The 26,886-nt window shown below is 43.4% G+C and overlaps 1 protein-coding gene across 4 annotated transcripts in view; it reads left to right on the forward strand.

Annotated features, from left to right (window-relative positions):
* NKD1 (NKD inhibitor of WNT signaling pathway 1) overlaps positions 1-16,171 on the forward strand; it is a 266,783-nt gene extending 250,612 nt beyond the window's left edge. For all 4 annotated transcript variants that reach the window (XM_065028627.1, XM_065028629.1, XM_065028631.1 and 1 more), the window contains 4 exons: positions 6,409-6,556; positions 7,334-7,418; positions 11,809-11,939; positions 12,683-16,171. In XM_065028627.1, coding sequence (XP_064884699.1) covers positions 6,409-6,556; positions 7,334-7,418; positions 11,809-11,939; positions 12,683-13,257 — 939 coding nt within the window. In that variant the 3' untranslated portion in view covers positions 13,258-16,171. The remainder of the gene's footprint in view (positions 1-6,408; positions 6,557-7,333; positions 7,419-11,808; positions 11,940-12,682) is intronic.
* Positions 16,172-26,886: the final 10,715 nt, after the last annotated feature.

Below are 26,886 nucleotides of genomic sequence, written 5' to 3' on the forward strand. Positions count from 1 at the left end.
TCAGGAGTAAAAAGGAATTTCTTCTGGAGCAGTTGCTGAGTAGATTGCAAGTGAAGCTCCTTTCAGGTTCCAAATAAGAGCGATTCAAAACCAGAAGTGATCAAACAAAGCTGATGTTGCAATAAGAACATCCTGCTGTATGTAAAAATCAGACTACAAACAAAGTACAAATGAGACATTTGTACTTTTCTTTTTCTGAGGGAAGGGTAATGAACTGATATTGATGTTTCTCTTCATGCATTTTTAATGCTAAAAATGTTCTTTGTGTTTTACATTAAATACTCAATTTCTCCTCTTGTGGTTTTTTTTTTTTTTTTTCCCTTTCCTTTTTAGTTATTTTTGCCCATATCCTCTGTAATGGCTGAAAAGATGAGAGATTATTTCTGCATTCAGAACTCAACGGCAGGTCGTTCACTCGGGGAGGGATACTGGCTTTTCTGGGGCTACTGTTCATCAGCCTGACCCTTCTTTTGAGCCAACAGTGTGCCCAGGTGGCCAAGAAGGCCAAAGGTGTCCTGTCCTGTATCCAAACGAGCGTGGTCAGCAGGACAAGGGCAGTGATCCTTCCCCTGTGCTCTGCATTGGGGAGGCCACACCTGGAGTGTTGTGTTCAGTTCTGGGCCCTCAGCTCAGGAAAGAGATTGAAGTGCTGGAGCGGGTCCAGAGAAGAGCAACAAGACTGGTGAAGGGACTTGAACACAAGCCCTATGGGGAGAGGCTGAGGGAGCTGGGCTTGTTTAGTCTGGAGAAGAGGAGGCTTAGAGGTGAGCTCAGCACTCTCTAGAACTACCTGAAGGGCAGTTCTGGCCAGGTGGGGATTGGTCTCTTCTCCCAGGCATCAGCAATAGGACAAGGGGCCATGGGCTTCAGCTCTGCCAGGGGAAATTGAGGCTGGAGATGAGAAAGCAATTCTTTGCAGAGAGAGTGGTCAGGCACTGGAATGGCTGCCCAGGGAGGTGCTGGACTCACCGGCCCTGGGGGTTTGTAAACTGAGATTGGACATGGCACTTAGTGCCCTGATCTAGTCAATGGACTGGAGTTGGACCAAGGGTTGGACTGGATGATCTCTGAGGTCTTTTCCAACCCAGTCCATTCTGTGATTCTCTGGAAATGTGCTGGTTTTCACTGTGTTTGTCAATATTGTTTTAACTCATGATGCAGATAGTGAGGCAGTGCCTGTCTGTGGCAGAGGAGCGTCATCCCCACCAGGACATCGGGTGGATTTCTGCCAGAGAGAAATCAGAGAAAATACGATTTTTCTCTTTTGCTTTTGAGGGGAGCCAAATACATCTCTCCCAGACAAGTTGCAAGGAATCAAACTGAACATTTTCTATCAGCGTTATTAAACTCATTGGTATTTTTGTTTGCTTTCATTTTGGTTGTGGTTTGTTTAGAGTTTACTAACTAGTCCTATGATGATAAGCAACACTGATACGGGAAAAATAGGGTCATTCCTGTACCACTAATGTTCCTTAGAAGTAAAACATGAATACGTGGAATAGGGACTTCCTCAGTTCTGTAAGGGATGAAGAATACTTCAGTGTAATTTGTTCTTGTTCTTTTTCGCAGACCCATTAGTTTCTCTGAATGTTCTCAATTCCTGTCGGTCTCCTACTGGAGATGTGTGAAGTATCAATATTCTGCGGACACATGAGCACAGCACACATGTGGCCTTAAATGCTTCTTTCTTGGTATTTGTAATGCAACTATTTCTGGCAATCTATTAAAGCTCTTTGTTTTGATATACTTTGTTGTATTAGCTGCTTGATTAAATAGGGTGTGAGAACATACAGATGAACTGTGTCAAATCCTTCAGCCTTGGAAAAAACAACTGTAATGTTCAATGAGCAAGACACAAATCTGGGTATGGCATGTGCTGGCGGTTTGGATACTACCCAGCAAGCATGTGTTTTCCTCTTTGGGGAAAGACATCATCATTTCAATCTTCTTACTTGGTTAAACCAGCTATCCCGGCAGAAATTCTGCACACTAGAAGCCCTTCAGAAGTCAGTTAGATTGATGCAGCCTACTGCCACTTTAAACAGAATCCATTTGCTATAAAGGAGAGAAATCTTTTTCTTATTTCTCTTTACCCGTTTAATATATTTGTTTTAAAATCCACAATGATCTTTTAATTAGAAACTGTTTGAAAGTACATTACAGTTATTTAAAAAAAAAAAAAAAAAGGAAACACTGAAAAATCTGTTCTTGTTTATTTTTCATGTAAAAAGGGAGGAAGCTTGAGAAATGTGGGTGAAACTTTCTTGTGCGGTCAGTTGCAAAATTATGTGACCAGTACAAATCGTAATCCATTGTGCAGCAAAGTTAGATGGTGCGGTAGGTGGGACATGCTGGTTGGTGTACAAGAACAGAGGGAAATCTAACTAGCTTTTGTTCTTCATCATTGGTGCTAGTTTCTGGAGGACAGTGAAGTGCACAAGCTGGTGTGTAGGAAGTGAAGCTGTGTCCGTGGTTTTAGGCGGTTCTTTAAGGAATTTAAATGCAGATGGTGTTTGGTGGGACAGCTTTCCAGGGGAATATAAATTGCCTCAGTCTCCTGGCAGGCTACTGGAAGATAAAAATTCTTCTGGGGGTAAATATAGACATAACTATAAAATAAAAATGTTGTAACATATATTTTAATGGTCTAGTGCTACTAATTTGACAAGAAGCCATTACCGTATTAGCTGCCAAAAAAGGGCTGTGAGAAGGTGGCGTTAGTCACTGTTCAGAACTTGTTAAGGCCGTTCCTACCAGCTCAGCGTCTCAGGAGTTTGTGTGTGAGCATTGTGAAGCAATAACTGGAAAGCAGCGGGAGGTTCAGGCGGCCCGGGAGCTGGTGTCTCCTTGGCCAGGACCCTGGTGGATGGCAGAGTGCGAATGACCCGAGCAGGCTTGTTCCACCAAATCAGAACTGTCAGCTTGCTGCAATTTCCAACCCCACATTAGGACCACAAGTAAATGAATCCTATAATAAAAGTGTTGTTGCGGGTATTTAAAAGATCAGCATAAGCATGAAGCGGTTACTGATGGATATCCCCAACCTCGGGCTTGGGATGGATCCAGTCTGACGACCACGACCCTTTGGTGCCAGAATGCAAAGCAGCTTGCGCTGCCGGGGAGGCAGCCGGCTGTGAAACGCAATAAATGCACACGCAGCAGAGCCTGAGGCCACCGGTGTCATAGAATAATAGAATCATTTTGGTTGGAAGAGACCCTCAGGATCATTGAGTCCAACCATAACTTAACCCAACTCTAGCACTAAACCATGTCTCTAAGAACCTCATCTAAACACCTTTTAAACCCCTCCGGGGATGGTGTCTCCACCACTGCCCTGGACAGCCTGTTCCATCACCTTTTCCATGAAGATTTTTTTCCTAATATCCATTCTAAACCTCCCCTGGTGCAACTTGAGGCCATCTTGGTACCCCCAGGGCCATTTGGAGCCCTGAGGTGCTTCTGCTGCCGCCATTTTGGGTCCTGAGGTGATCTTAGAATCATTTTGGTTGAAAGAGACCCTCAGGTTCATTGAGTTCAACCATAACCCAACTCCAGCACTAACCCATGTCCCTGGGAACCTCTTAAAGGCCTTTTAAACCCCTCCAGGGATGGTGACTCCACCACTGCCCTGGGCAGCCTGTTCCAATGCCCGACAGCCCTTTCTGTGAAGAATTTCCATATCCTGGTACCTCTGTGCAGCCTGGACCTTAATTGGGGTTAGTTGAGGCCTGTTTGGCTGGGAGATGTAAACTGTGCTGATGTGACACGTGTGTGCACATATTTCTGGCTCGCCAGGCATGGGTCACACCGATGTCACATCTGGCCATCCCTGCCACTGTCTGGGAGAAGTCAATGAACTACTGAGTCAGCGGCTGGTTGGGAGGGACCCTCATGGATCATGGGCCAGTCAGGAGTTGGGTCTTGTCACTGGGAGAAACTCACACAAAAGAACACAGTATCACAGTATGTTTGGGATTGGAAGGGACCTCAGAAGATCATCTGGTCCAATTCCCCTGCCAGAGCAGGAACACCCAGATGAGGTCACACAGGAACATGTCCAGGTGGTATTTGAATGTCTCCAGGGAAGGAGACTCCACAACCTCCCTGGGCAGCCTGGGCCAGTGCTCCGTCATCCTCACTGAGAAGAAGTTTCTTCTCAAATGTAAGTGGAACCTCTTGTGTTCCAGCTTGATCCCATTACCCCTTGTCCTATCATTGTTTGCCACCGAGAAGAGCCTGGCTCCATCCTCATGGCACTCACGTTTTATATACTTGTCTTTGCCCGTTGAAGTTAAAATAGACTGGATGATCAGAGACCCTCAAGACCATCAGGACCAACCATAACCCACCCCTGGCACTGCCCCATGTCCTGAGAACCTCATGTCTGTCTGTCCAGCCCTCCAGGGCTGGTGACTCCAGCACTGCCCTGGGCAGCCTGTTCCAATGCCCCACAGCCCTTTGGGGAAGAAGTTGTTCCTAAATCCAACGTCAACTTCCCCTGGTGAAACTTGAGGCCGTTTGGCTTATCAAGTTGTAGGACAATAGTACAAGGGTCCTCAAACATAATTTATGGAGGGCGTATAAAGCAACAGATACGTTTTGTTTGTCAGTCGATGTTCTTGCTTGGCTGGATTTTTCTCATAGATGAAATAAGAATTCCACTCTTGCAGCTGGCTGTCAGATGCGGCTGTGTCTATTTAGAGGTCTGGCTGAGTTTCAAGTTAGAGTGGAAGTGTGAGAAGTGAGATGTGTTGAAGAGCTGTGAGGTGTCCACCAGACCATCACTGGGCAGGCGCTGCCTCGTTGAAGCTTTGGTCAGTGGTTGTTGTCAGAAGGATGGAAAGCAGCTGCAACGTGGTGGTAACAGCCACACATAGAGACTCATGTGGCAAAGGTAGAAAAAATATTTCAGTGGGGAAGTAAAGTGGAGAGACTGCAAATTCTGCTCTCTTTTTGTGAATCTGTTGTCTTGAACTCGGCAGTCTGGAGAAATTCCACTGAGTGCAGAGAAGTTAAAGAGGGTACATATTAAGACAAAGTCTGGGCACTCTAGGATTTAGTTATTCCTTGTGCCTGTTGAGCTGGGAAATCATCTACTGTAAAATCGTTTGTCCTGGCCACGAGGTCAGTATTTCCCTAAATTCTGTGTGAGTAGAAATTTAAATTTAAAGCTGGTTAGATAATGAGGATTGTGTGGTATATTGACTACTAAAGTGCGGGGACCCATTAGGACATACAAGACTTCGAGCTGCTCTTGTTACGGGCAGGACCCCTGGGCAATTGTAGAGGTTTGGAATATTTTTAGACCTGACTCTTAATCCTCAGAACCAGTACTTAACAAAGGATGGTCTAGGTATTTTCTTTGTGCTCAGAAGCCTCTGGGAAGAGCTTAGGAACTAGGATAGCTCGAGGGATAGGAAGAGCAGCACGGAGAAATTCTCAGACGCCCGTCAAATGGGATCTGCGTAGCCTGCAATGCTCAGCATGCCTTGGCCATGGGTTGGTGCCCAGGAGAATTTCGGTGGAATCCCTGTTCTCTGAACCTGATTACATCAACCTGAGAGACCTTTGAGCATCACCAGCTACTAAACACTGTTTCCCCTGTTTGAAACAATTGGCTTGTCAAAACTGGCTCATGTTCTTTCGGATACAGTGAGACGTGAGCGTTTGTTCACGTCCCATTGCCTTCAAAGAGATGTGTGAAGTAGGCTCTGTAACAGGCCTGACTGGATACTCTCAGCGGTTCAAAAATGTAAGTTTAGAACCGGTTTGGATTTTGCAAAATAAGCGAGACCCCAGTACGCATATGGTAGAGTCATATTCAGGCGTCGTTCATTTCCAAACCTCTGAGGTTTACAGTTCTGCCACTTCTCTTATGGGTTTTCCTCTATATAATCAACCATTTAACTACCCCAAGAAAAAACCCGAGAAACAGTAAGACTGTGATGTCCAAGATTTTCTTCAATTGCTGTATTTGCTTTGCTCATGTCAACTCAATTTTTAGTATGGATGGTTATCCCTGCGTTCTGTTGAACCCAAAGAAAAGACAGAACACAATTGTGCTGATTGACGCTTTGGGAAACCTGATTGCCTTGTGCTTTTATGATTGTTTTGATCTGGTTTGCCCCATTTCATAAATCTTACACCACTTGGTGAGGAAGGATATGGATCTGCTTGAGTCATTCCCTTCTGTGTCTGTGAGTTATATTGCAGTCTACATTAGAAAAAAAAAAGGGGTTAACAGAAGAGAGAAACGGATCCTTTCTTGTAAGGTTATTTGCAAGTTCAGCTCTTGTGACCTCTGAGGATATTCCAGTGTTTAATAGTCTAAAATATTACAAGTATCAAAGCTGTGGGTTTCATACCTTTTTCACAAGTGTGTCTTTTTGTGTTTCAATCCGACTCTAGGATATTACCAGCTTGCTTCACACCATCTATGAGGTAGTTGATGCCTCAGTAAACCATTCTCCTAGTTCCAGCAAAACGCTGCGGGTGAAGCTTACTGTGGCACCAGACGGCAGCCAGAAGAAGAGGAGTATCTTGTTAAATCACACGGGTAAGGATGTGCCATCAGCCATTTGAAAAAATACAAAAGAAAATCAATAATCCCTTAAAAATCCAGCTTTGGCAAATAAATATATAGTTAAAGACAAATAATTATATGGGTATTTTAAAGTCCATGAACCTGTTGTAGTATTTCAGGTGCAGAATTTCCTGCTTGCTTTTCAGCGTCTCTTAAGCAAATTAGGGTTCCCTCTCCTGATTGATTGTTTCCTTTTGGCAGCAGCAATTACCCATGTGTTGTGTAACTGTCTTTATGTACTGCAAGGCAGATTTAAGGTCTTTTTGTCTCGTACCACATTAACTCTGCTGACGTTAGAGCACTCAGTTTGTGTGGAAACAGGTGTAGTGGTATAAAATGTTTTCTGCAAGGGCATAGCTATCACTGCTGCTGGATAAGAATAAATAAGCATAAGAAATGTTTATGAATCTGTGCATTAAAAAGGCACATTTTCCTGTATTGGCAGAGTCCGCCAGTACAAAATGGCTTACACTCTGACTTATTCACCTTATACTCACTCTAATAATAGTTGTATCAGCATAATTACACCATTTCACCTGCCCCAGGGCTCGCAGCACAACCCCGACCCATGTCCTGCCGTCAAGCTAACATCTGCCTAAAATCTGCCATGTGGATAAAGGCATTTTGGAGAAGGCTACACAAAATGATATGTTACCCACAAGCAAAGCTGTATTCGGCGTGTAGCGTGTTAGTCGTGCTGATCAGCAAGGGGCAGTAATGGGGAGTTAATGTCCTGTCTGTTGTTGGCAGATGTGCAGAGCGCCAGGCACAGAGCGGAGAGCAAAGCGAACGAAGAAGGGAGGAGCGCTGAGAAGAAGCAGCGGGCTGCTCTCAGGTGAGGGAAAGCCTGGGTGCCTCGCAGGAAACCTCAACCACGCATTTCTAGTTCGCTTGCTTTATTTTAAAATATTATGTTGAAATAGAGGTACGACTGGATTTTTCACTGCGGAACCACCAGCAGATTCCTTTGTATGTTAAAACAAAAACCAAAGAAGCAAATCCATCGTGCCCGTTACTCACATTTCCATCTTCTGTTGGCTCTTTGACATCCAGCGTCTTTTTAGTTGCCATGTGCAAATCTTGAGCCTGCCAGTGGAATTCATAGCAAAACCTTTTGGCTCAAAGTGTCCTAAAATGTTTTCATCTTGCTAGAGACCAGGTCTTGCCTTTCTCTGTCCTCCTTCCGGCCCATCTTCTTCACTGCTCAACGCATTAGCTCCAAGTTTTATTAACTTGATCTCGTTTACCAGGGTGTAGCCAGACCTGCTTCTCCTTAACCACCTTTCCTCCTAAAGGACACAGCTCTCAGCTGGCGCTGGGTGTGCAGCATTATAATTAATGAAATTTTGCAGGAAAGTTGGGATAATTTAATTTATGATTTTTGTAATAAGTTTCAGAATACATTTCACCACTGGAAGAAATACCTGTCTGTTGTCTTTCAATGGAATCCAACCCACACGACCCAGAGTGCGCCCATTGCTGAGAAAGCACAAGCGCAGTGGTTTCGCACTCATCTACAGATTAGATAAAAAAGGGGTTTAGTTCTTCCCAAACAGAATGTACAATATTCTTTTGGATGCCAGTTCATAATAGGCTTTTTTCTTCTGAAAACGTGTGTATCATGTGTATCTGCCCTGTTATCATGGGCTCTACCCACCTGATAGATATTACCTGTGCTGAACTTCAAAGTGTGTGATAATCATTTGCAATGCATTTTTCAAGTATTAGATTTTTTTTACAGCTAGGAAAAATGTTAATCTTTCAGCCACATACTTGAATTTGGTATTTTAATGGATACAAAAACAACTCAAAAGCAGATGATTTTGATTCATTTTAATGTAGATTAGTTGCTCCAAACCGCTCATCTTTGTGGGAAGGTTTGATCTGGTTTAGGATTTTATGTTTCACACTAAGGCAGAGGGAAGCATTTGCTGAAATGCTCCAGTAATGATATCGAATCATTAGTTGCATTTGTTTCTTCAGCTGCAAATTAAAAAATAATAATAATAATAATCAATTTTTGGCTTTCCTTGGATTTAGTGATATTTGTCCAAATAGATAATAAATTTATCAGGAGAAGGAGCATTCAGTCTTTTTAAAAGTGACAACAAAACTGTGCCTCCCTTTTCCAGATAGAGTGAGTTATCCCAGTGAGTTTATCCCAGCGCAATCAAATTTCAGATTAAAAGAAGAGCAAAATGACTTCTGATCTTCTGTTAGCAACTCTGTACAGAATCTTCTGTGAACTGAAGGATACTGCGTGGGTTTGCCTGCTGCCTGAGATGTGACGTTCTGATTCCCTCTGTCCGTTGGCAAAGATTTGCCCTGTGTGAATTTAATGGACTGGTTTTGTTTGATGATCTATTGCAAAATCCCCTTTCAACTTGAAGTCCCCCTCCCATTGACCTGAAAGTCCTGGTTTGGCAGATGTTTTATGAACAACAGCCGTTTTCACTGAAATCCACAGGCATCAGATGTTGGGGTGGAATCTTGACTCTGCTGCATTTGTCCTTCTCATCCTTTTTGTTCGAGGCTTCCCAGACAGGACAAACCTGGGTCCTAGCTGAGCAGATCACCCCCGGGCAGCTGTCAGCACCCCACAGCTTTTGTTGCATCTGATTGAACGTGGACAGGACAAATAATGTCCTGTTGACACCGAGTGTGTTGCGGGGATGTTTGTGCGCTCTGGCCAAATGGCCAACCTTCAGGAAAGCGCCCTGAGGCTCATCAGCATCTCCTGGTATTCATGCAGAGGTTTCCCCTGTGAAAGCTGCAGTGAGGACTTGTGAGAAGTGCACGCATTTCACAAATCCAGTCGCTTAGGAATTCTAGGCAAGATGTGATTAATATTCAAGATAAAATGGATAGAAGTGTTTTTATCCTGAAGGTGAGAGATAGATGGATTAGATTTTTCATCTGCTGGAAGCTCCAAGCAGGAGTTTTCCCCTGTAGGGCTAATAGGACTTTCAAGACCAAGCAAGCAGATTCCCAGCCAGCTTGTCTGGGAAACGGGTACAAAACGGGTGGTGGTATCTTCATGCCATTCCAGTTTATATTTCATCTAGCGCAGCAGGGAAAATATGATGCACACCAGCCTCTAAAACATCTTCCTGTTACCCACTGATACACGTTCTCTCTCTCTTTCATGCTAAAGTGGTTTCTCCCTGACTGGTTTGAACACTTAGCAGTGAACACAGCTTTTGGGAGATGTCCTGGCCTTTCTGCACCCTGCACTTTGTTCCCATCACCTGCGTGTCTGTCACCTCAGGGTGACACTGCAGCCTGGGGATTTTAGTAAGGGCTTTGATACACTCCACAAACACTCGAGAAGATGCTTTTTTTACTTACAAACAGCCCAAAAGCCGGTAACCCCACTGTGTATTTTTGCAGTTGGTGCATGGCTGACACATGCCTGTGTCCTCCCGTGTGTGTGCAGGACGGGGTTGTGGCGCCGCTGCCACACACTTCACCTCTCACAAGTACTTAAAGCTCTCTTTGGCAGTGGAGCACGTCTCTCATCACTACATAATTGCTTCACTCTGTATATTTGCATGAATATTGTTGAACGTCACCTTGCATGTAAGAAAGCGATTAGAATGCAGGGCTGTGGCGGTACTGGCGTAGTTTTTCTTCACTGGCTTGATGAGAGATGGAATTTATTATAGCAGTGAAAGCACAGGTTCTCTGTTAGCTGAATTTTCCACAGATAGTGCTGCGTGGAGTGTTGCTTCATTGAGCCGGATCAAGCCCAGGGATGTTTTCTCTGGGTTAACCGTGCGTTGTGCTCAGCACATGTGAGCAGATCCCAGCGGCTGCCGTGGGCAGTTGGTGCCTGGCAAGTTCAGTCAGTCCATTCCAGCCCCTGAGATCTTTTATGTTGACCTGCTAAAGTGTAACAACCCGTAAAGGTGTGTCTGAGGCAAGAAAGGTACCAAGCTGGCTATGTATCCAAAAAAATAAAGACTATCTGGCCATTCCCTCGTTTTTGGCAGTACCCCATGTCACTTCTGGAGTTCAAAGGTGACTCGGAGTCTTTAAAGCTTTCCTGCTTTCCAGGCAGACTCTGCTCCATTCAGGAGACTCTCCCTCTATCAAAGTAGAACAAAAATGATCTTCCAGATAGGTCAAGGCTTGCAGCTTTTATCAAAGGAACTGCAGGCGTGTGTCTGACAGAGACACAGGGGACCCTGGTCTGTAATGCCCCGAACTACCGCGCTAGAGCAGGAAAGCAGTTTGTGCCAGAGCTCCATGGGATCAGCCGCCCCTGGAGATGCGTTAATAGACTAAAACCGGAGTACGGGGCACTGTGCAGTGCAGAGCCCAGATTTAGCAGCTGGTGTGGGATACAACAACACATTCTGGTCTGAAGTTGACATCAGTGCAATCGCATAAAGAGCAAAGCCTGTCTTGCGGTCTTGGAGGCTGAGCTACATGAATGACAGGCTGTGACTTAATCGGGAGTTCTCTGCTTATCCTCTTTGTTATATTGAAAATATTGTTCATATCTGCAGACATCCATTTACATTGCTCAATTAAATTGTTCAGCATTATGGGCTACAATACTGTAAACCACTGCCTGATTTTTTTTCTGCCTCATAAATGAATGGTATTTCAGATATTCATTCTCAGGAAATAGTTCTGCTATAAATAAAATTGCAAAGCTGAGCAGGAAAAGGAGTCGGGATGCTGAAGCCAGCGGCTGATCTGACCGTATTAATTGTATTTTGGAAAGCAGCGGTTGTCTCTGGGTGTCCTGCCAACCCCTTCTCTCCTTGGGCTCTCTCCAGTTACTGCCCCTGTGCTCTGGAGCAGATACCTGAGTGTTTGTCTGACACTTACCCAGCGCGTCCTCACAGCAGCAGGAACAATCATGAATCAAACAGCAGGTTTTCTTTGACATCCCCAAATTAAAGAATCATCTGAATGGTTTGGCCCTAAGACAGAATGTGATAAACCCGAGGAGCGTTTTTATTTGTTTTTGCATGTGCGATGCAATTGGAAAGCCTCCTTTGCTTTGTAGCACGGGGCGGGATTTATGAGGGGAAAGAACAGGCAGTTCTGGGCTATCAACTGAGCAAATCCGGTCATCCAGGATTTCAAGCGTTTGTTGTTTCTTTGTGAGCACCTCCTGTCACTTCAAAGGGGCCGTTAGTTGTTGGTTTGCAGATGCTGATAACAACTTTAAAGAAGTTCTGCTGAACTGTAATTTTGCTTCCTGCTGACAGATACCACCAGAGTGAGAACAACCCAGAGCAAAGTGGGTGCTACCGCCATTGCGTCGATGAGAACATTGAAAGGAGAAACCACTATTTGGATCTTGCAGGAATAGAAAACTACACATCGAAGTTTGGGCCAGGTAATTTTTGGTCATTTATGTTGCAACCTTTTCTTCTTTGTTCGGTTGCACGTTCCACCTCGGGGACAGGGAATCGCAGACTGCGTGGTTTGTCTGTAGTGACTTGACATGACTGTGGGTGCTGCGAGGTAATTACTGCTCCAGGTGGTATCACAACGCAGTGGCTCACGTGCTGCAGGCCTGGTTTGAAGTACCTGTTTGTGTAGGTAAGCTTGGAGGTGAGCCTAGGAAAACAATCTTTACAGCTAAATTATGAAGTTTAGTCTATGGGTGGGGCGAGGACTGTTTTTTGGATGTTGGAGCTCGTTTCCGAGATAATACCCGCACATATTTTGTACTCACGACTGACCCAAAAGTCAGAGAATGTGGTTTTATACCTGGAATTTTGGCTTCTGTCCTCAAATGAAATGAATTAGGATTTCCTCTTTCCCGGTCCTCTGCCAAGATTTTACTGTTCCACTCGCAGTTATTTTGGTGAATTTCAGATAGATGACCAAGAGAAAGTGACGTAAAGACTTTCATACGCACGCACACTTTCACTGTCTTATATAGATACGTATACATATTTGTGTGTATATTATTTACTAGTCAGGATTATTAAATGTAATTAAACTAGACAGCTATAATTGCGTTCACTTCCTTAGGAAAAATTCGCTCTGCTGATAATGCTATCCCTGCCAACTGAATGCAACTAATTAAAACTTTGAAATACTAGATGACTAACTCAGCTTGTTATTTCCCAGGATCTCCTCCAGCAGCTCAAAAACATGACCCACCAAGCCGCGTTGTGAATCAGACCAGATCCCGTTCTCATGAACCCGAAACCTTCCACGCTCACCATAGGAAATCTCAAGTGGTGGATCCGAGCCACGTCCATCTAGCTGAGAGTTCGTACGCCAAGATTGCCGAAATCCAACAGCGGCTCCGGAACCAGGACTCCAACAAGCACTTTGTGAGGTCTCCCAAGGCCCAGGGCAAGAACGTTGCCGCTGTGCATCCTGGAAGGGCGGTCAGAAATAAACCTTTTCCGGGGGCGCCCGTGGCCATGGCTTCCCCGAGCGCACGGGTGGGCCAGAATCTTCCTTACCTCCCCTTGCAGTCCCAACAGCTTCACAAGAAGCATAAGCAGAGGGCGAAGGAGAATCACCAAATGTGCAAAAACTTCCAGTCTCCGGGGACAGTTGTGGAGAAGGAACATGTGAGAGACCTGCCCACGGTCATTTTATATGAAGGCCAAGTTGGACAAATGATACAGAGACACGAACACCACCACCACCACGAGCACCACCACCACTACCATCACTTCTACCAGACATAGAAGAGATCCCACCGACATCCTCCAGGAATCATCCCACATGAAGGAAACGCGTTCTTGTGATACCAGGACTAAGGCATTACTATGATTAATATTATTGTTACTCCATTAATATTCAGCTAGCATATATTTTAGAGGTCACATGGAACTCTTGAAACTTACCCTATTTATATGTTGTGGAACTACATAGCTTACTTAAACACCTTGTGGATTCTTTTTTTTTTTAAGTGGCTTGTGAAACAGCAAACAGCCATAGCTCTTTGAGCTGTGATTTAATACAGGTCGTCAACGCACTTCTTCACAAGTACTACTCGGCGGTAGTAGGAAAGATGCTTCAAACACTCTTGCAGACGTCTAGCGAACCTGTCTGCTGTGTGTTGGCTGATCGCGCACAAGCCTTTTATCTGGGGAGCAATGTTCGAAGGGTTGGACTCCAGAGATACTCAGAATAACAGAAAAATACAAACAGCTGCTACCTCTAGTATTATTCAGATTTTATTTTCTTTTTATTGATTGTAATGTGCGATGGGGGGGCGGGGATTTAATATACTGCATTCGTGTAGCCTGTTTGTGTTCACATCCTTTCAAATTACCTTAATAATTACAAGGAAACATTAGCTATACCTGTCAACAGAGCTACATTTGTATGACTTACACTTTATTTTCTTCTTCACTGACACAAGTACAGTCTGTTATATACTGGGTAATATTTAAATATACTTCTTCTATTTTTTTTTCCCTTGCTTACTCTCCGTTCTGTTTGGGGTAACCATTTGAAAAGAGGAGGATGTGAAATGGGGTTTTCAAAAGCATCACTAGACTTTAGTGCTTGGGCCACATCGTCAGTGGGGGTTTGGGAAGGAGAGGGGTCGCTTGGGTGTTTTGTTTTGTTTAAATCCACAGTTCTTTGTTTTGAGAAAGAATTGAGGAAAATATACTTTCTCACTTTAAATGTTGGCAAATATATATAAAATATAAATATAAATATATATATATATAAATATGCACACTCAGGTACATTTTGTTGTGTTTTAGAAATCTGTGGTTTGAATATTAACATAATTTTTTGTTTTTCTCCGCAAGAGTGACTTTTTAGAAACATGTGCCATGGCATTTTCTTAGGTGCCTCCAATTTAAATTTTCCCAGCACCTACCAATTTGTGCTTCTCCCATTTTGGAGACAATTCAACATGTAAAAAAACCATCATTCGCAATCATTCTGGCCTCTTCTACTTTTTGTGTGTCGAAAGGCTTCCATTCCATGAAGGAGAATGAGACCATACTCACAAGACCTTACTGGCTGCTGAGAAATTTGAAGGTCAAAAGCAAATCGGAAAAGTGAACGAAAGGGTCGGTACGTTCACGTTTTACTTTCTGTGGGGCCCAGATTTATAATATACGTTCAGTTGGGTTTTGTACAGATCACCATTTTGCAGGTAGAAAGAGACTGAGAAACACCTACGTTGCTGTTGGAACTTTACAGTAGAAAACTCCTCGCATAAAAACATCATTGTTCTATAAACATATTTGCTTTGGGTTTTAATTATTTTAAATGTTGTGGTATTTTGTCTATAATACATATTGTGAAATGTATCTATCCCACATTGTTATAAACCCTTTACGATTCGGGTGGGTTTTTCCTGACTAGAGTTTTGACCGGTCCCAAGTGGGGTGTTGCTTTATTGCTGACCAGTTTTTGAGGGATCTTGTCCTTTCTAAGAACGTGGAGACGTCACCTTTTAAAGAAAAGCGGAAAGCTTTGCCTTCTTGTGGAATTGGAATAGAATCGCTGCTTCATGGCAACCAGGTCCATCTCTTGTCTCCCTGGATCAGCAGTTGTTTAGACTTATTGTCCTCTTTCAAAAATCTGGTTTATTTTATTGCTTTTTTTCTAGCTGTCAACAGCGTGTTCTGTTAAATCTGACAAGATGTTTTTAAAATGTGTTTGATCTGTGTGACGACTATACTGTTCTGTTTATTTTTTAAATTCCTAAAGTCCAAAAATATTTATATGCGGAATTTTCTGTATTGAAAATATGAAAAGGCCACGAATCTGGTTAGTTACCACTGAGTTGTTCTAGTCTAAGCCTTTTTTGCTGCTTGTGTATCATTCTTTTTCAATGTATATATAATTATGGACTGCAAAAAAAATAAGGCATTTATATGTCTAGTAGAAGGAATAAGCTTATTTATATTATAGTGTTAACAAAGTCTGATGTATTCAAGTGACTTACGTTATAGCGCATGCAAACACACGCGTGTACATTCCGTCTGAGCAGGGATGCCATGCTATTGGGTTGGAAGATTTAATGGCAGCTGTTCTCTTTCCAGTAGAGCACGTGCCACAGAGACGGGCAGGTGAGAATCGCTCCGTAGCCGATTCCTTTAATGCAGATTGTTGCTGAAAAGCAGAGGCCGTGCTGGAAATCTCGTGTGATTTCAGAACTAAGACAGGGCAGCAAAGGGGCTCTCTCAGCCCAAGACGTTTTGCCGGAAAAGATAACAGCACCAGTAACAAAATCACAATGGGCCAGTGGGTGCGACCTCGCACCCGTTTCTTTTGGTTTATTGTGTCTGGAGATCCAAAAGACAAATTCTACCTTGCTCGGATTCTGTGAAATGCAAATACCTTGTAATAACGTGGCATCCCCGTACTACAACCTTACACCAGCCATGTATGGCCATGCAGCATCTAAATACTGTGTTGCAGTTGTGTTACGTGTATTAAGTGTGAATAACATGTAGCACAGTTTCTTTTCACAGAACCCTAAATTTCCGTATCTTTTAAAAATGTTTGCTTTTCAGTATTTTGTATAGTAAATATAGATGGTTTTGACTAAATGCTTTATTTATTTAACAGCAAAAACTGTGCCAAGAGAACCCCCTGTTAATTAAAGTTTTATTAGTTCAGAAAGTATATTTCCTTCTTCTTGTTGTGGATTTCAGGGGCTTATTGCAATTGCTGCCAGTGCTCGCAGACCCCGCTAATGAAAGAGCTTAATTAACTCTTAATTAACGTTTTTGGGAACAGGATTAGGCCATTAAGGTATGGACTGAATACGCTCTGGTTTTATAGTTAAACTATCACGTTTCAAAGTTAAACTTCTTGTCCCCTATTAGACCTGTGTTGAGCAGCCGATTTTTTCAGCTTGTCGTTAATTCTGAGAACCTTTAAAAAATATATTTAGATGTTATTTTAAGTTGCTCAAAATTGTGGCTGAATCAAAAATTTAAATAGATTAGTCCCTGGTTAAACAAAACATTTCATTTCCAAGAAAAAAAAAAAAACAGAGTTGAGTATATTGTTACTATTTAGACGTAAAATGGAGTGACATGAAGTCATTTCAAATGCGAACTCCAGCTCTTTCACTTAGTTTTTCTGGTTTTACACAAAGCGATTCAGCAAAACTAAGAGGATCCCCAAATGTGTGTTCTTTGCTGAAAGAATTTCAACTGAAAAGATTTTGCTACCTGCTGCAATTTTTGGGAAGGCGGGTTTTTGGAAAGGATTGCTCAGCTCCTCCCGGCTCCAAGAGCAGCCGGTGTCACAGCCGAGGACAGCAAAGCAAAACCTCTCTCCCGGTGACATCTCCGGCAAGATCCCCGGTTCCCACTGCTGCTGCTTCAGGGTGCCGATAGTTTCATTCCGGGAATGTGAGTTTGAAGTCTATGTGATGTGCAGACAGCGATTTCAGTGTTTATTTTTTATACATCTAACTGCTGATGGGTTTGTAGTAGTTAATATGAAACGGTAAGAGATCAAGCCGGAAATTAATTGAGATTAGCAGCAAATATTGTGCTTTAAACTGTCATTGGAGGAGCTGAAGGCACTTCCTAATGCCTGTGAAACCTCCACACGTCATTTAGTTGCTGTTAGAAATGAAGGCCCTGGGATGATGAATACAGGTTCTCCTGGCCTATCAGCAGATTTAAAAGCCGCATATATGACCTCTCTAACTCCTTCCTCTGGTCATGGGCACTTAACGGCAAAATATAGCTGGGGAAGTACCTTAAAAGAGGGTTGTGTGTAAATATTAACATATATGTATGTCTATATATATACGTCCTCTGGCAGAATAAGCCCACGACGGGTTGTGACAGAGGTGATCAGTACTGCGAATGCTCAACAGCCTTCAAATGGCCACATAAACACACAGACATGACGGATGCTTGCTGTTCTCCACATGTCACTGTGTACCTCAATTATTGAATGACAGATTTCATTTGTATTCCAATTAACAGGAAAGTTAGGCCCCTTGGGGGCTACATTACACTTGAGAAAAATTGAGCGTGCTAGAAAATTTGCAAAAACATTCGCCGTAATTTTTGCCTGGAGTACAGGCAAGAATGTTCATGTTTGGAAATGTGTCAGCTAATCAAGTCTCACCTTTAATTACCTTGCTGCAGTTCATCAAGATCTGAAAATACACTTTCAAACATGACTTATTCATGGTTTTGCTGGGAACCAAGTGATATTCAGCGTCCTTTAGCTGTGAGAGCTTTTTTTTAAATGTACCAAGCAGAAACATGTTTGAAAATCCACGAAATAAAAATGGAACATAATGTGTTTTCTAAATAGCTTCTGGAAGAAGATTTCTTCTCTAATGCACTTAGCAGCAAAACCAGCCTTAATTTATCACATAATGATTTGTTTTCTTTGCATATTCGATAGCTGTTCGTTTGATTTGACTTGGAAGGAGCTGGTTTGGGATGGTTTTGGCTTGTGTGCATTTAAAATGTGCTCGAAATGGGCTAAACGGAACAGAGATAGAAAAGCAAATAACTTGGTATTGAAATTATCCAGAAGACATTGAAACGCATGTTATTTGAAGTTGGGATTATAGTTATTAAATAATGAGGTTTTCAATGACGCTTTAATTTACTTTTATATTTCTGTATAATTCTAGAGAACTCAATCCTACTGAGCTGAAAAGATGGAAATCATATGGATGAGGTCTTTATTATTATTCAAAATCGCAGGACTTAAGGACTATTCAGATAGATGACTGTGAGGGTTAGAGCCATGAAGACAGACTGGCAAGGGAAGGATGGGAGGATGTGAGCAGTGTAGGGACAGCACAGAAGTGTCCAACCGAGGGGCGGCGGAGACAGACGAGGCAGGAAAATACCGTATGGAGAAGCTATATTCCTATGACTTTTTTTGAATCTCTTATGGTACATTTATTGCTCATAGAACAGCAAGAGTAGTTCGCAGAATGCTTGTCACTGGGAACGTCTGAGAGGCTTTCCAGAAGAGGTTCCTTAGAACATGGTTTGAATAGCAGCATCTGTTCTTTTTCTGTTTGATTACAAACACACAAGTTGGTCAAATGTTGTCCAAAATTTCAATATCCTGATTTTTCTAAACACTGCGCACGAACTATGCCTTGGAAATCTACTGACACAAAGTATGATCTCTATACCACAAGAAATGGCAGAGTGGATCTACCAGTTGTCTCGTCAGCCTGGTACTTGGGGTCTGAGAGTAGATCCAGAAGTTTAATTTCAGAAGCATATTGAAGACATGATGTGAAGGGACTGGGCAATTCGGCACTGGGCAAACATGAACAATTTCAGGTATACTGGTAATTACGTGCACTGGGCTTTCTGCCTTTTACAACATGCTTATCAAGCGGGGTTTGCGCTTTCCTTTCAGTCCGTATAGACAAAGCAGCCTATAATTGCTATAAAAGCCGTCCTGGCTTGGTGAGCGTCTGCATTGTGGATGACGATTCGGGGTTCAGATCCTGCTGGTGCTGAGTGCTTGTTCTTGCACCTAATCCTTCCCTTTCTGTTCTATTCATGAAGTGTAGCGCGTTGAGGCATTGTGAGTTTTCTAACAGAACACCTAACAAACTGGGCCAAATTTGTCTTCAGCTTCACAAATGGAAGCCAGAAGAGCCCCGTGCATGTTTTGGAATGTGGACCCGCAAATGCAGTTTGCTATACGAGTCATCATTTTTTCTTGTACTAATTTCAGATATTTGATAAGCTCTTTTTATGGTTTACAAGTTTAAAAAGACAAATAAAACTTTGTAGATTAAAACGTTGGTTTGGAGGTTGTATTTTGTCTGTTCTCCCTGGAGTTCTGTGAATGGTCTTTTTCCGTGAGCTTTAGCTTAAAACTTACAAAGTGACTTTGGAGTGGGTGTTTATAGTTCTTTGCTTGCTTGTTCACAGGATAAGGCTGTTGATAGATGAATAAAGTGCCACTTGAGGTTGTTAACAACCAGGACTCGTAACGCTAGCTCAACTAAGATAAACAGTGCAATGCTATGGCAATTAGCATTAAGGTCTCGCTTGGCCAGCGCTGATTTTTAGAGTTGTAGATACGGTGCTTTATAGATACCCATGGCCATGGGGTCTGGAGCTATTTATTCCACCCTTGCTCTGAGTGCTACGTGGACTCCTGTGCCCAGGGCATCCTTGCACACTCAACACGCCCCTAGGAAGCAGGAGCACAAAAATTGTGGCATTTCAATCCCAAGCAATTAACCCTCTCGCCCTGCCAGGGGTGGAGGGGAGGAAAAGCTCAATTAAAGACACTCAGAGTTTCCAGTAAGTGCGAGAGTATGAAAGGAAGCAAAAAGAGCACCATGGGCCTCACATTCCTCCTGTCTCTTTACAGCCTTCTCGGGGAATACTTTTTACTTTTGATGTCTTTAATCACAACTTCTTGCATATGCCATCTGCTAAGGCCGCAGCCCTCGGTGGCTCTGCACGTGCGACTTCCATGGGGTTCAATGGGAACTTTGTGCAGCATAACTGAGCCGGCAGATGTGAACAGATGTGCTTCCATTTACACCCGCTTGGAATCGGGGCCCTGGGGCACTCGTAGCTCCCACTCATCGGGGCAGTTTCTATAAGAATTTTCCTAGTCTAATAAATGGATGCTAAAATCAATTAATTTAAAGATTACAATCTTTGACAGCTTAGCAGTCTGAAATATGGAGTCATTTTAGTTAGTGACTAAAGGATTAAGTCGCAGCGTTTTCAGGAGTGGGGCAGGACTTACATACCTTACTCTGCTAAAAACCATCATCACTGCAACCCCTTTCTTGGTAACTGAATTATAAATCCAGCATTCACAGGATACTACTATGTGCGTGCTGATGTTTTGAACAATAGTTAATGACGTTTATTTCACTTAAAGCCTTTGTTTGTATAGATACCGCTTTTATTGCCCACAAATGTAAAGGAAATTCTCTGAATAGCAGAGCTCACCACGAGCATCCCGCCTGTCCTCCTACCCACCTCCCCAGGGATGTGCAGGATGGTGTCTCCCCAAAATGGTCAGAATTTATAACTCCAGACGCACAAGAGGTACATTCACAGTGTCTGTGACCCCAACAGAGAAGACTGAGGAGCTAAAATCCCTCCGAGGTAGATAAAAGTCGCTTCTTCTCAGGAGCGGCAGCACCGCTCCCCTCAGGACCAGTGTGGGGGGGTTCTGCAGATGCTCTGGGACCTGCTCGTACTCAGTAAGAACTGCGGTTCCAAAATGTTCTTCATCCCTTTAGTCAGCGATAGGAGACGTTAGGAAAGATGTCACCGTGAAGAGAACTTGAACGAGACAATTTTTTTTGCTGTTGACTCTCTGCTGTGCCCTTTCATGGGTTTAAAATCCACTTATCTGAAAGTGTGCAGTTACATTTTGTCCTTTTTCATGATTTAAATGCATCTTCTTGATCTGAAGAAATAAAAGCAATTTAAAAAATTAGAGATTTTGTTTTCATATGTGCTGCCAAGTCTGATACTGCAAAGTAACTGCTGAATTGGCACAAGCAGTTTGAGAGAGCCAGCAGATTTAGGAAGGGAGAAGATAAACCTTATTATGTTTCTTTGCCAAAGGAGAAAAGAAACGATATTGACTTAAATGTGGGAAATTTAAAAGGGGCCATATGTTCTCACTTTGTGCTTTGTTTCTAATAGATAGACAGAAATCTTTGAAGTGTGGATTGGCACAGTAGGGTGCATGCTTCTGTAGAGAAAAGATGCTAAATGGGGAGGATGTGAGGGGGCACATGAAACTCTATTAGCCATGCAACAGCAAAGAGAGAAAGGCAAATCCAATGATAATGTACATCTGTTTCAGGGAATTTATAAGCTTTGAACATTTTTTATGTGCAGATAAGTGGATCCTTTTCTTACCATAACTTAGAACTTCAAAGCAGATTGTGTGGATAATGCAAATTGCTGAAATATGAGATTTTCCTACAAAGAGGTTTCCAAAAAAGAAAAAAAAAAAAAAAACAGAAAAAAAAAGAATTAAGGCTAATTGATGCCACAGTCTTTTATGTACAGTGTAAAAACTCTACAAAAATTGATTTTTATGAACTAAGAAATTGATGAAAAAATATTGAAGTCTGCTGTTTGCATTCAGGGACTGTAGTTTGAAACAGAGGTTCTGTGAATTAAACATTTGTCTCCAATATCACTACAGCAATATTGTAATATAAATTAAGATATGTAGCCGAGCTGTAATTGTATCAAAGTCTGCCATGTCGTAGGAATGTAAAACTCAGGAGTGTGGCCTGATATGCAGCACCTGACGTTAACATCACTGTCAAGGTAGCGCAGCAGGAATTTGTAGGGTATGAGACAATATTATTGCACAAGACAAAAATTAATGGGGGAGGCAAGAGGTGGAGGATACTGATACGGTAAATCTTGGAGGCAGATGAATGTGTAACTTGTTAACTGCTCAGAAAAATGAGCTGTGCTCTGAACTGGGGGGTTATGGCTGGGCCTGGGGGTGATGCCAATGTCCCAGTTGAAAGCGCGAGGCTGTGACACCCCGTGTGTGAAGTGACACGAGCAAAGGGCTTTTGAAGACTGTCATTTATTGTATGTACGGCAGGGGTGTGTTCCCTTCCTCTCCGAATTTATAAAGCCAGGTTTGTACTCCTCCCCGGAGCTGCTGGGCACAGGGTGCTGAGGCTCCATCTTGGTGCCGAACACAACGGCAGCCAGAAGTGGGAGCTCATGCCTCATCGCTGGTTCTTCCCTCAAATTTCCACCCAGCAGCCGTTCCTTTCCTCCAGCTGGGGCTGAACAAGCCACCACCACCTCAGCCCTGCCTTTATTTTTAAGAAAATTCCTAAGTCTTTGCACAATTCCAGTCACGGACTGTCATGGCGGGAAATCTTCTGAGGGGAGCGCTAGGCCTGGAAACCTTGAAATAAGCCCTATCCTTCTGTACTTTTGTGATGTGTTTTCATACCCAGGGCTCATTTTTATACCCCAAACCCGCCTCAGGGGAGGTGGCCGCCGCCGAACCTTCCCGAAAGGCACCTTTGGTGCCTTTCGGGAAGGTTCGGCGGCGGCCACCTCCCCTGAGGCGGGAAGCAGCGAAGGGCGGCCCTGTTGAAAAGAACAGCTGTACACCATCAGACTAAAGATAGAAACACGAAGCGCGTGGTCTAATTAAGTTCCCCAGTGGCAGTGTACAAAGACCAAACACAACTCTTGTTTCTATCGCTTTGATGAAAATAACTGCTTAGATTTGTCGCCGGCTGTGGCTGCCGGGGGATCCTTGTCCCCGCTGTGCTCGGCCGGTGTCGCCTCAGCCCGGACATGGAGCCATTTTATAACCTGCAGCTTCTGTTGTCTGCAAGCACTGAGTGTCAACAACAAAAAAAAGGCATGAAAAACGTTTTAAATTTATTTTCCAACTTTTATTTTTTTTCTAGCTAGCTATAATATTGTACACTTTCACCCTAAATAGGGTGAGGTGGCCATGCTCTGACCAGCTTAGCACAACAATCAATCATAGAATGTCCCGTGTTGGAAGTGACCTACAAAGATCATCAAGTCCACTCTGGGCTTTAGTTTTTCTATTTTTCCTGCTTTGATATCTTTCAGCCATTGCTTTTTTCCTTCAAGGGCCTCGGCTGACTCTTGGTTACGTCAGTCAGCTTGGTTACTAGTGGGTTTGTAGCTCTGGTGACTTGGGATGTAGATTGAGTATAAGCCAGAACCCCCACTTTTCTGACTGAAAGATGAAAATGCTCAGTGTGAAGAAACGCTCTTTCTTCTAATAGTCAGCTCTAAGTTTGCACTGCTAAGCTGATGCAATTAGAAGCACAGGGCTGACTTCAAATTTTCTTTTATTCCAGTACAGCTTCCAGTGAATTCTGGTATTTAGGTTTAACTCTATTTTAATTGTAGACTTACTCTCTCAGCTGAAACCTTGAGTTTTCAGAGGGTAGTATCATTGATGGCTATTTCATTCCTAATTAAGTTATGATGAGACAGACACACACACACACACAGTTATTGTTCTTGTTATTGTGGTCTTTTTTCTAAAGTTTAACCTTTTAACAGACCCATTTTTCATTCTTTGAGATCTAAGTGCTCCTCCTGCATTTGTTTAGCACTGCAGTCCACAATCATGAGGGAATTGTGAATCAACAAAGCTACATCCTCAACCCGGAAGCCATCAGGCCTCCCTGTAACATCCAGAACGGCTTGTCAGGGCTGCTGTGCTGTTGATGAATCAAATGAGATGACTGCTGTTCTTTACAGTAAGGCCTAAATCACTCAGGTATTTTATCATGATTGAGTTTCATATCTCTACTGATCAACATTAAGACCCAGTTAAGTCCTTAATCATTTTGTTTGATATAGTAGGACTTCAATTCACTGTAAGACTGTCAGGCCTAATTTGCTGTATTGGCCACTTGCAGTAGATTGATTTTTTTTTAATATTTTTTTCTTTTTTTTTTTTCTATTCCTTTTTTGCTTATTGCTGAAGGAGTTTACACGTCTGGTTCCTACTTCTGAGCTCCTCAGGTAAGGAGACTAGTGTGTAAATAATATTTTTAGACTGAGGGGTGTAATAGTTCCAAGTGTGATTGCACTTAGCTCTTTAAAGATACATGAAGTGGTTTTCTCCCTTACCTGCAACAATAAGTGCAATTGGGGAAAGAGAAATGAGAGTTTACAGCAGTACTATGTACTACAGCTGTACTGCCCAGCAAAAAATACAGCATATCTCTTGTTTTCTGGAAGGTTTCAGAGATGCTGGAAGATTTGGCAGAAGTGTTCAGGTCACTGCTGCGTGATGTTTTTTATCCCAGGTTCCAGTATAAGCTGGGAACGACCTGTTGGAGAGCAGTGTAGGGGAAAGAGATCTGGGGGTTCTGGGGACAGCAGGGTGACCATGAGCCAGCACTGGGCCCTTGTGGCCAGGAAGCCAATGGTACCTGGGGTGGGTTAGAAGGGGGTGGTCAGTAGGTCAGAGAGGTTCTCCTGCCCCTCTGCTCTGCCCTGGGGAGACCACACCTGGAATATTGTGTCCAGTTGTGGCCCCTCAGTTCCAGCAGGACAGGGAACTGCTGCAGAGAGTCCAGCGCAGCCACCAAGATGCTGAAGGGAGTGGAGCATCTCCCGTGTGAGGAAAGGCTGAGGGAGCTGGGGCTCTGGAGCTGGACAAGAGGAGACTGAGGGGGGACTCATTCATGGGGATCAATATGGAAAGGGGGAGTGTCAGGAGGATGGAGCCAGGCTCTTCTGGTGACAACCAGTGACAGGACAAGGGGCAATGGGTGCAAACTGGAACACAGGAGGTTCCACTGAAAGGTGAGAAGCAACTTGTTGGGGGTGAGGGTGGCAGAGCCTGGCCCAGGCTGCCCAGGGAGGTTGTGGAGTCTCCTTCTGTGCAGACATTCCAACCCGCCTGGACACCTTCCTGTGTAACCTCATCTGGGTGTTCCTGCTCCATGGGGGGGTTGCACTGGATGAGCTTTCCAGGTCCCTTCCAGCCCCTCACATTCTGTGGTTCTGTGATCTGCCACTGTGGAGGAAATGGACCAGTTTACAGGTACATGAGATCAGTTAATTATGCTAGTAATTAACTGGTTTATTTATGAAATTTCTGAGATCGCCATGCCTCATAAAGGTCCCAAATCTGCACTAAGCAAATATAACCTAAATAGGTGATGCTAGCAGGTCCTTTAGTTTAGCATTACAGTTCTGACAGCGGCCAGTGCTGCAGGCATTTAAGGGAAGTGATGAAAACTGGAGCATGGAGAAGTAGTTGTATTGTAGTTTTCTAGAAGGAGGTGGGCTGTCAGGGATTGAGGGGTTGCTCTTTCTCCTGGGGAGCTACCGAGTGTGCTCAAGCAAGATGTTGGGGTGTCAGGAGGTCCTGCCAGGGCTGCGCGAAGCCTGTGAGGAGTGTGGGAGCCCCGGGGGCACTGACCTTGTTGGCCGCAGCTCAGCCAGTCCTGGGCCTGGAAATAAGGCCCATTCCCCTGGGAATCCCCCAGCCTGGCCGCATTGATCCGGGCAGAGAAGCGTGCTGCTGCTGCTGCAGACTGAGGTGCCGTTTGTCTTAGCATGGAGACATCTTAAACCAGCATAACTGCTGCTTGAGGATGTAATCGGCTTCCTTTACTTTTCCGTCTCTTGTCTGCTGCTACACAGCTTTTACAAAACTAAAAAGAGCTTCTTGCAGCTGAGTTTGTACCGATGACTATTTCTTTAAGGATAGGCTAATGCTTAATGAGAATATTTATGGTGATTTGCGATGTGACCAGGCCTTATTTCGGGCGCAAGAAAAAAGGAGGATAAACACGGCTTATAGATGGTGTGCTTTTCAGTGTTTGGCCTGGGGAACAAAGGGAGTGCACAGGATTTCGCCTGGCTGATTCTAATGCCTCCAAACAGTTCTTTTTGACAACATCTGATCGGTACCCTGACAGAAGTGCTGTAGTACGGTGTTAGGAGCAAGGGGGTGAAAGGATGTGAACATGATGCTGCTAAACAATTCTCAATAATGTACAATCTTCAAGCACAGCAGAGCACTAAATTGTTGTGATATTTCTGTTACTGTGATATAAATAACATTGTGAACATTTTTTCTCTTAAACATTTTAATCCTGGCACTCTTGGTCAGCTGATAACAATAGTGAAACCAGAAAGATTCACATGTTCTAGAGATCAACAGACTGAGTCGGTGCTTTGGCAGAGAGGGAATCTCGCTGGAACAACGTTGAAAGCAGAGAGCAGGATAACAATGAGTGTCAGGAGCGCTGAGTCTACAGTGGAGTTGAATGCAGAGGGCAACAGTGACAGCGACTGAACTCCAAAAGGCAGAAATAAAAAGGTTAAGTCACACACACAACTTCATACAGTCAGAAGGTGATGCAGAAATCTGCCAGATATGTCAAAAAAACCTCCCTGTACTAACAATGGTATTTTAGGCAGTATCTTTCTGCTCAAAATCCACATTAATTCACGAGTTATTTTTTTTTTTCCTAACACTCAAAATATCTGCTGCAAAACCTCTTTCGTTCTTTAGCAAGCACCTGTCACCCAAGGGGAAAAGACTGATGCTCAGAGGCTTCTGTTTCCAAACCTGGCATATTTCAAGAGCCACCTCTGAAACCTCAGTGCTCTTTATCAGGGGCATCCGTTTCATTTGGTTGGCTCGAGCAGTCCAGATAATTTTCCTAACTGGTTGTTGCAAGGTCTAGACTACAATACAAAAAAGCAGCATTTTTATGCACATTGTGTCTCTCTCACCTTTTTGTTTTTAATCTAATGGATATTTTGTTTGGACAGGCAGAAACAACATAATACAGTGAACCATCTTTTAGCCCTGGTACCTACAAACTTGCTTGTTCT

Source organism: Columba livia, chromosome 13, assembly GCF_036013475.1.
Source record: "Columba livia isolate bColLiv1 breed racing homer chromosome 13, bColLiv1.pat.W.v2, whole genome shotgun sequence".
NCBI classification, from domain to species: domain Eukaryota; kingdom Metazoa; phylum Chordata; class Aves; order Columbiformes; family Columbidae; genus Columba; species Columba livia.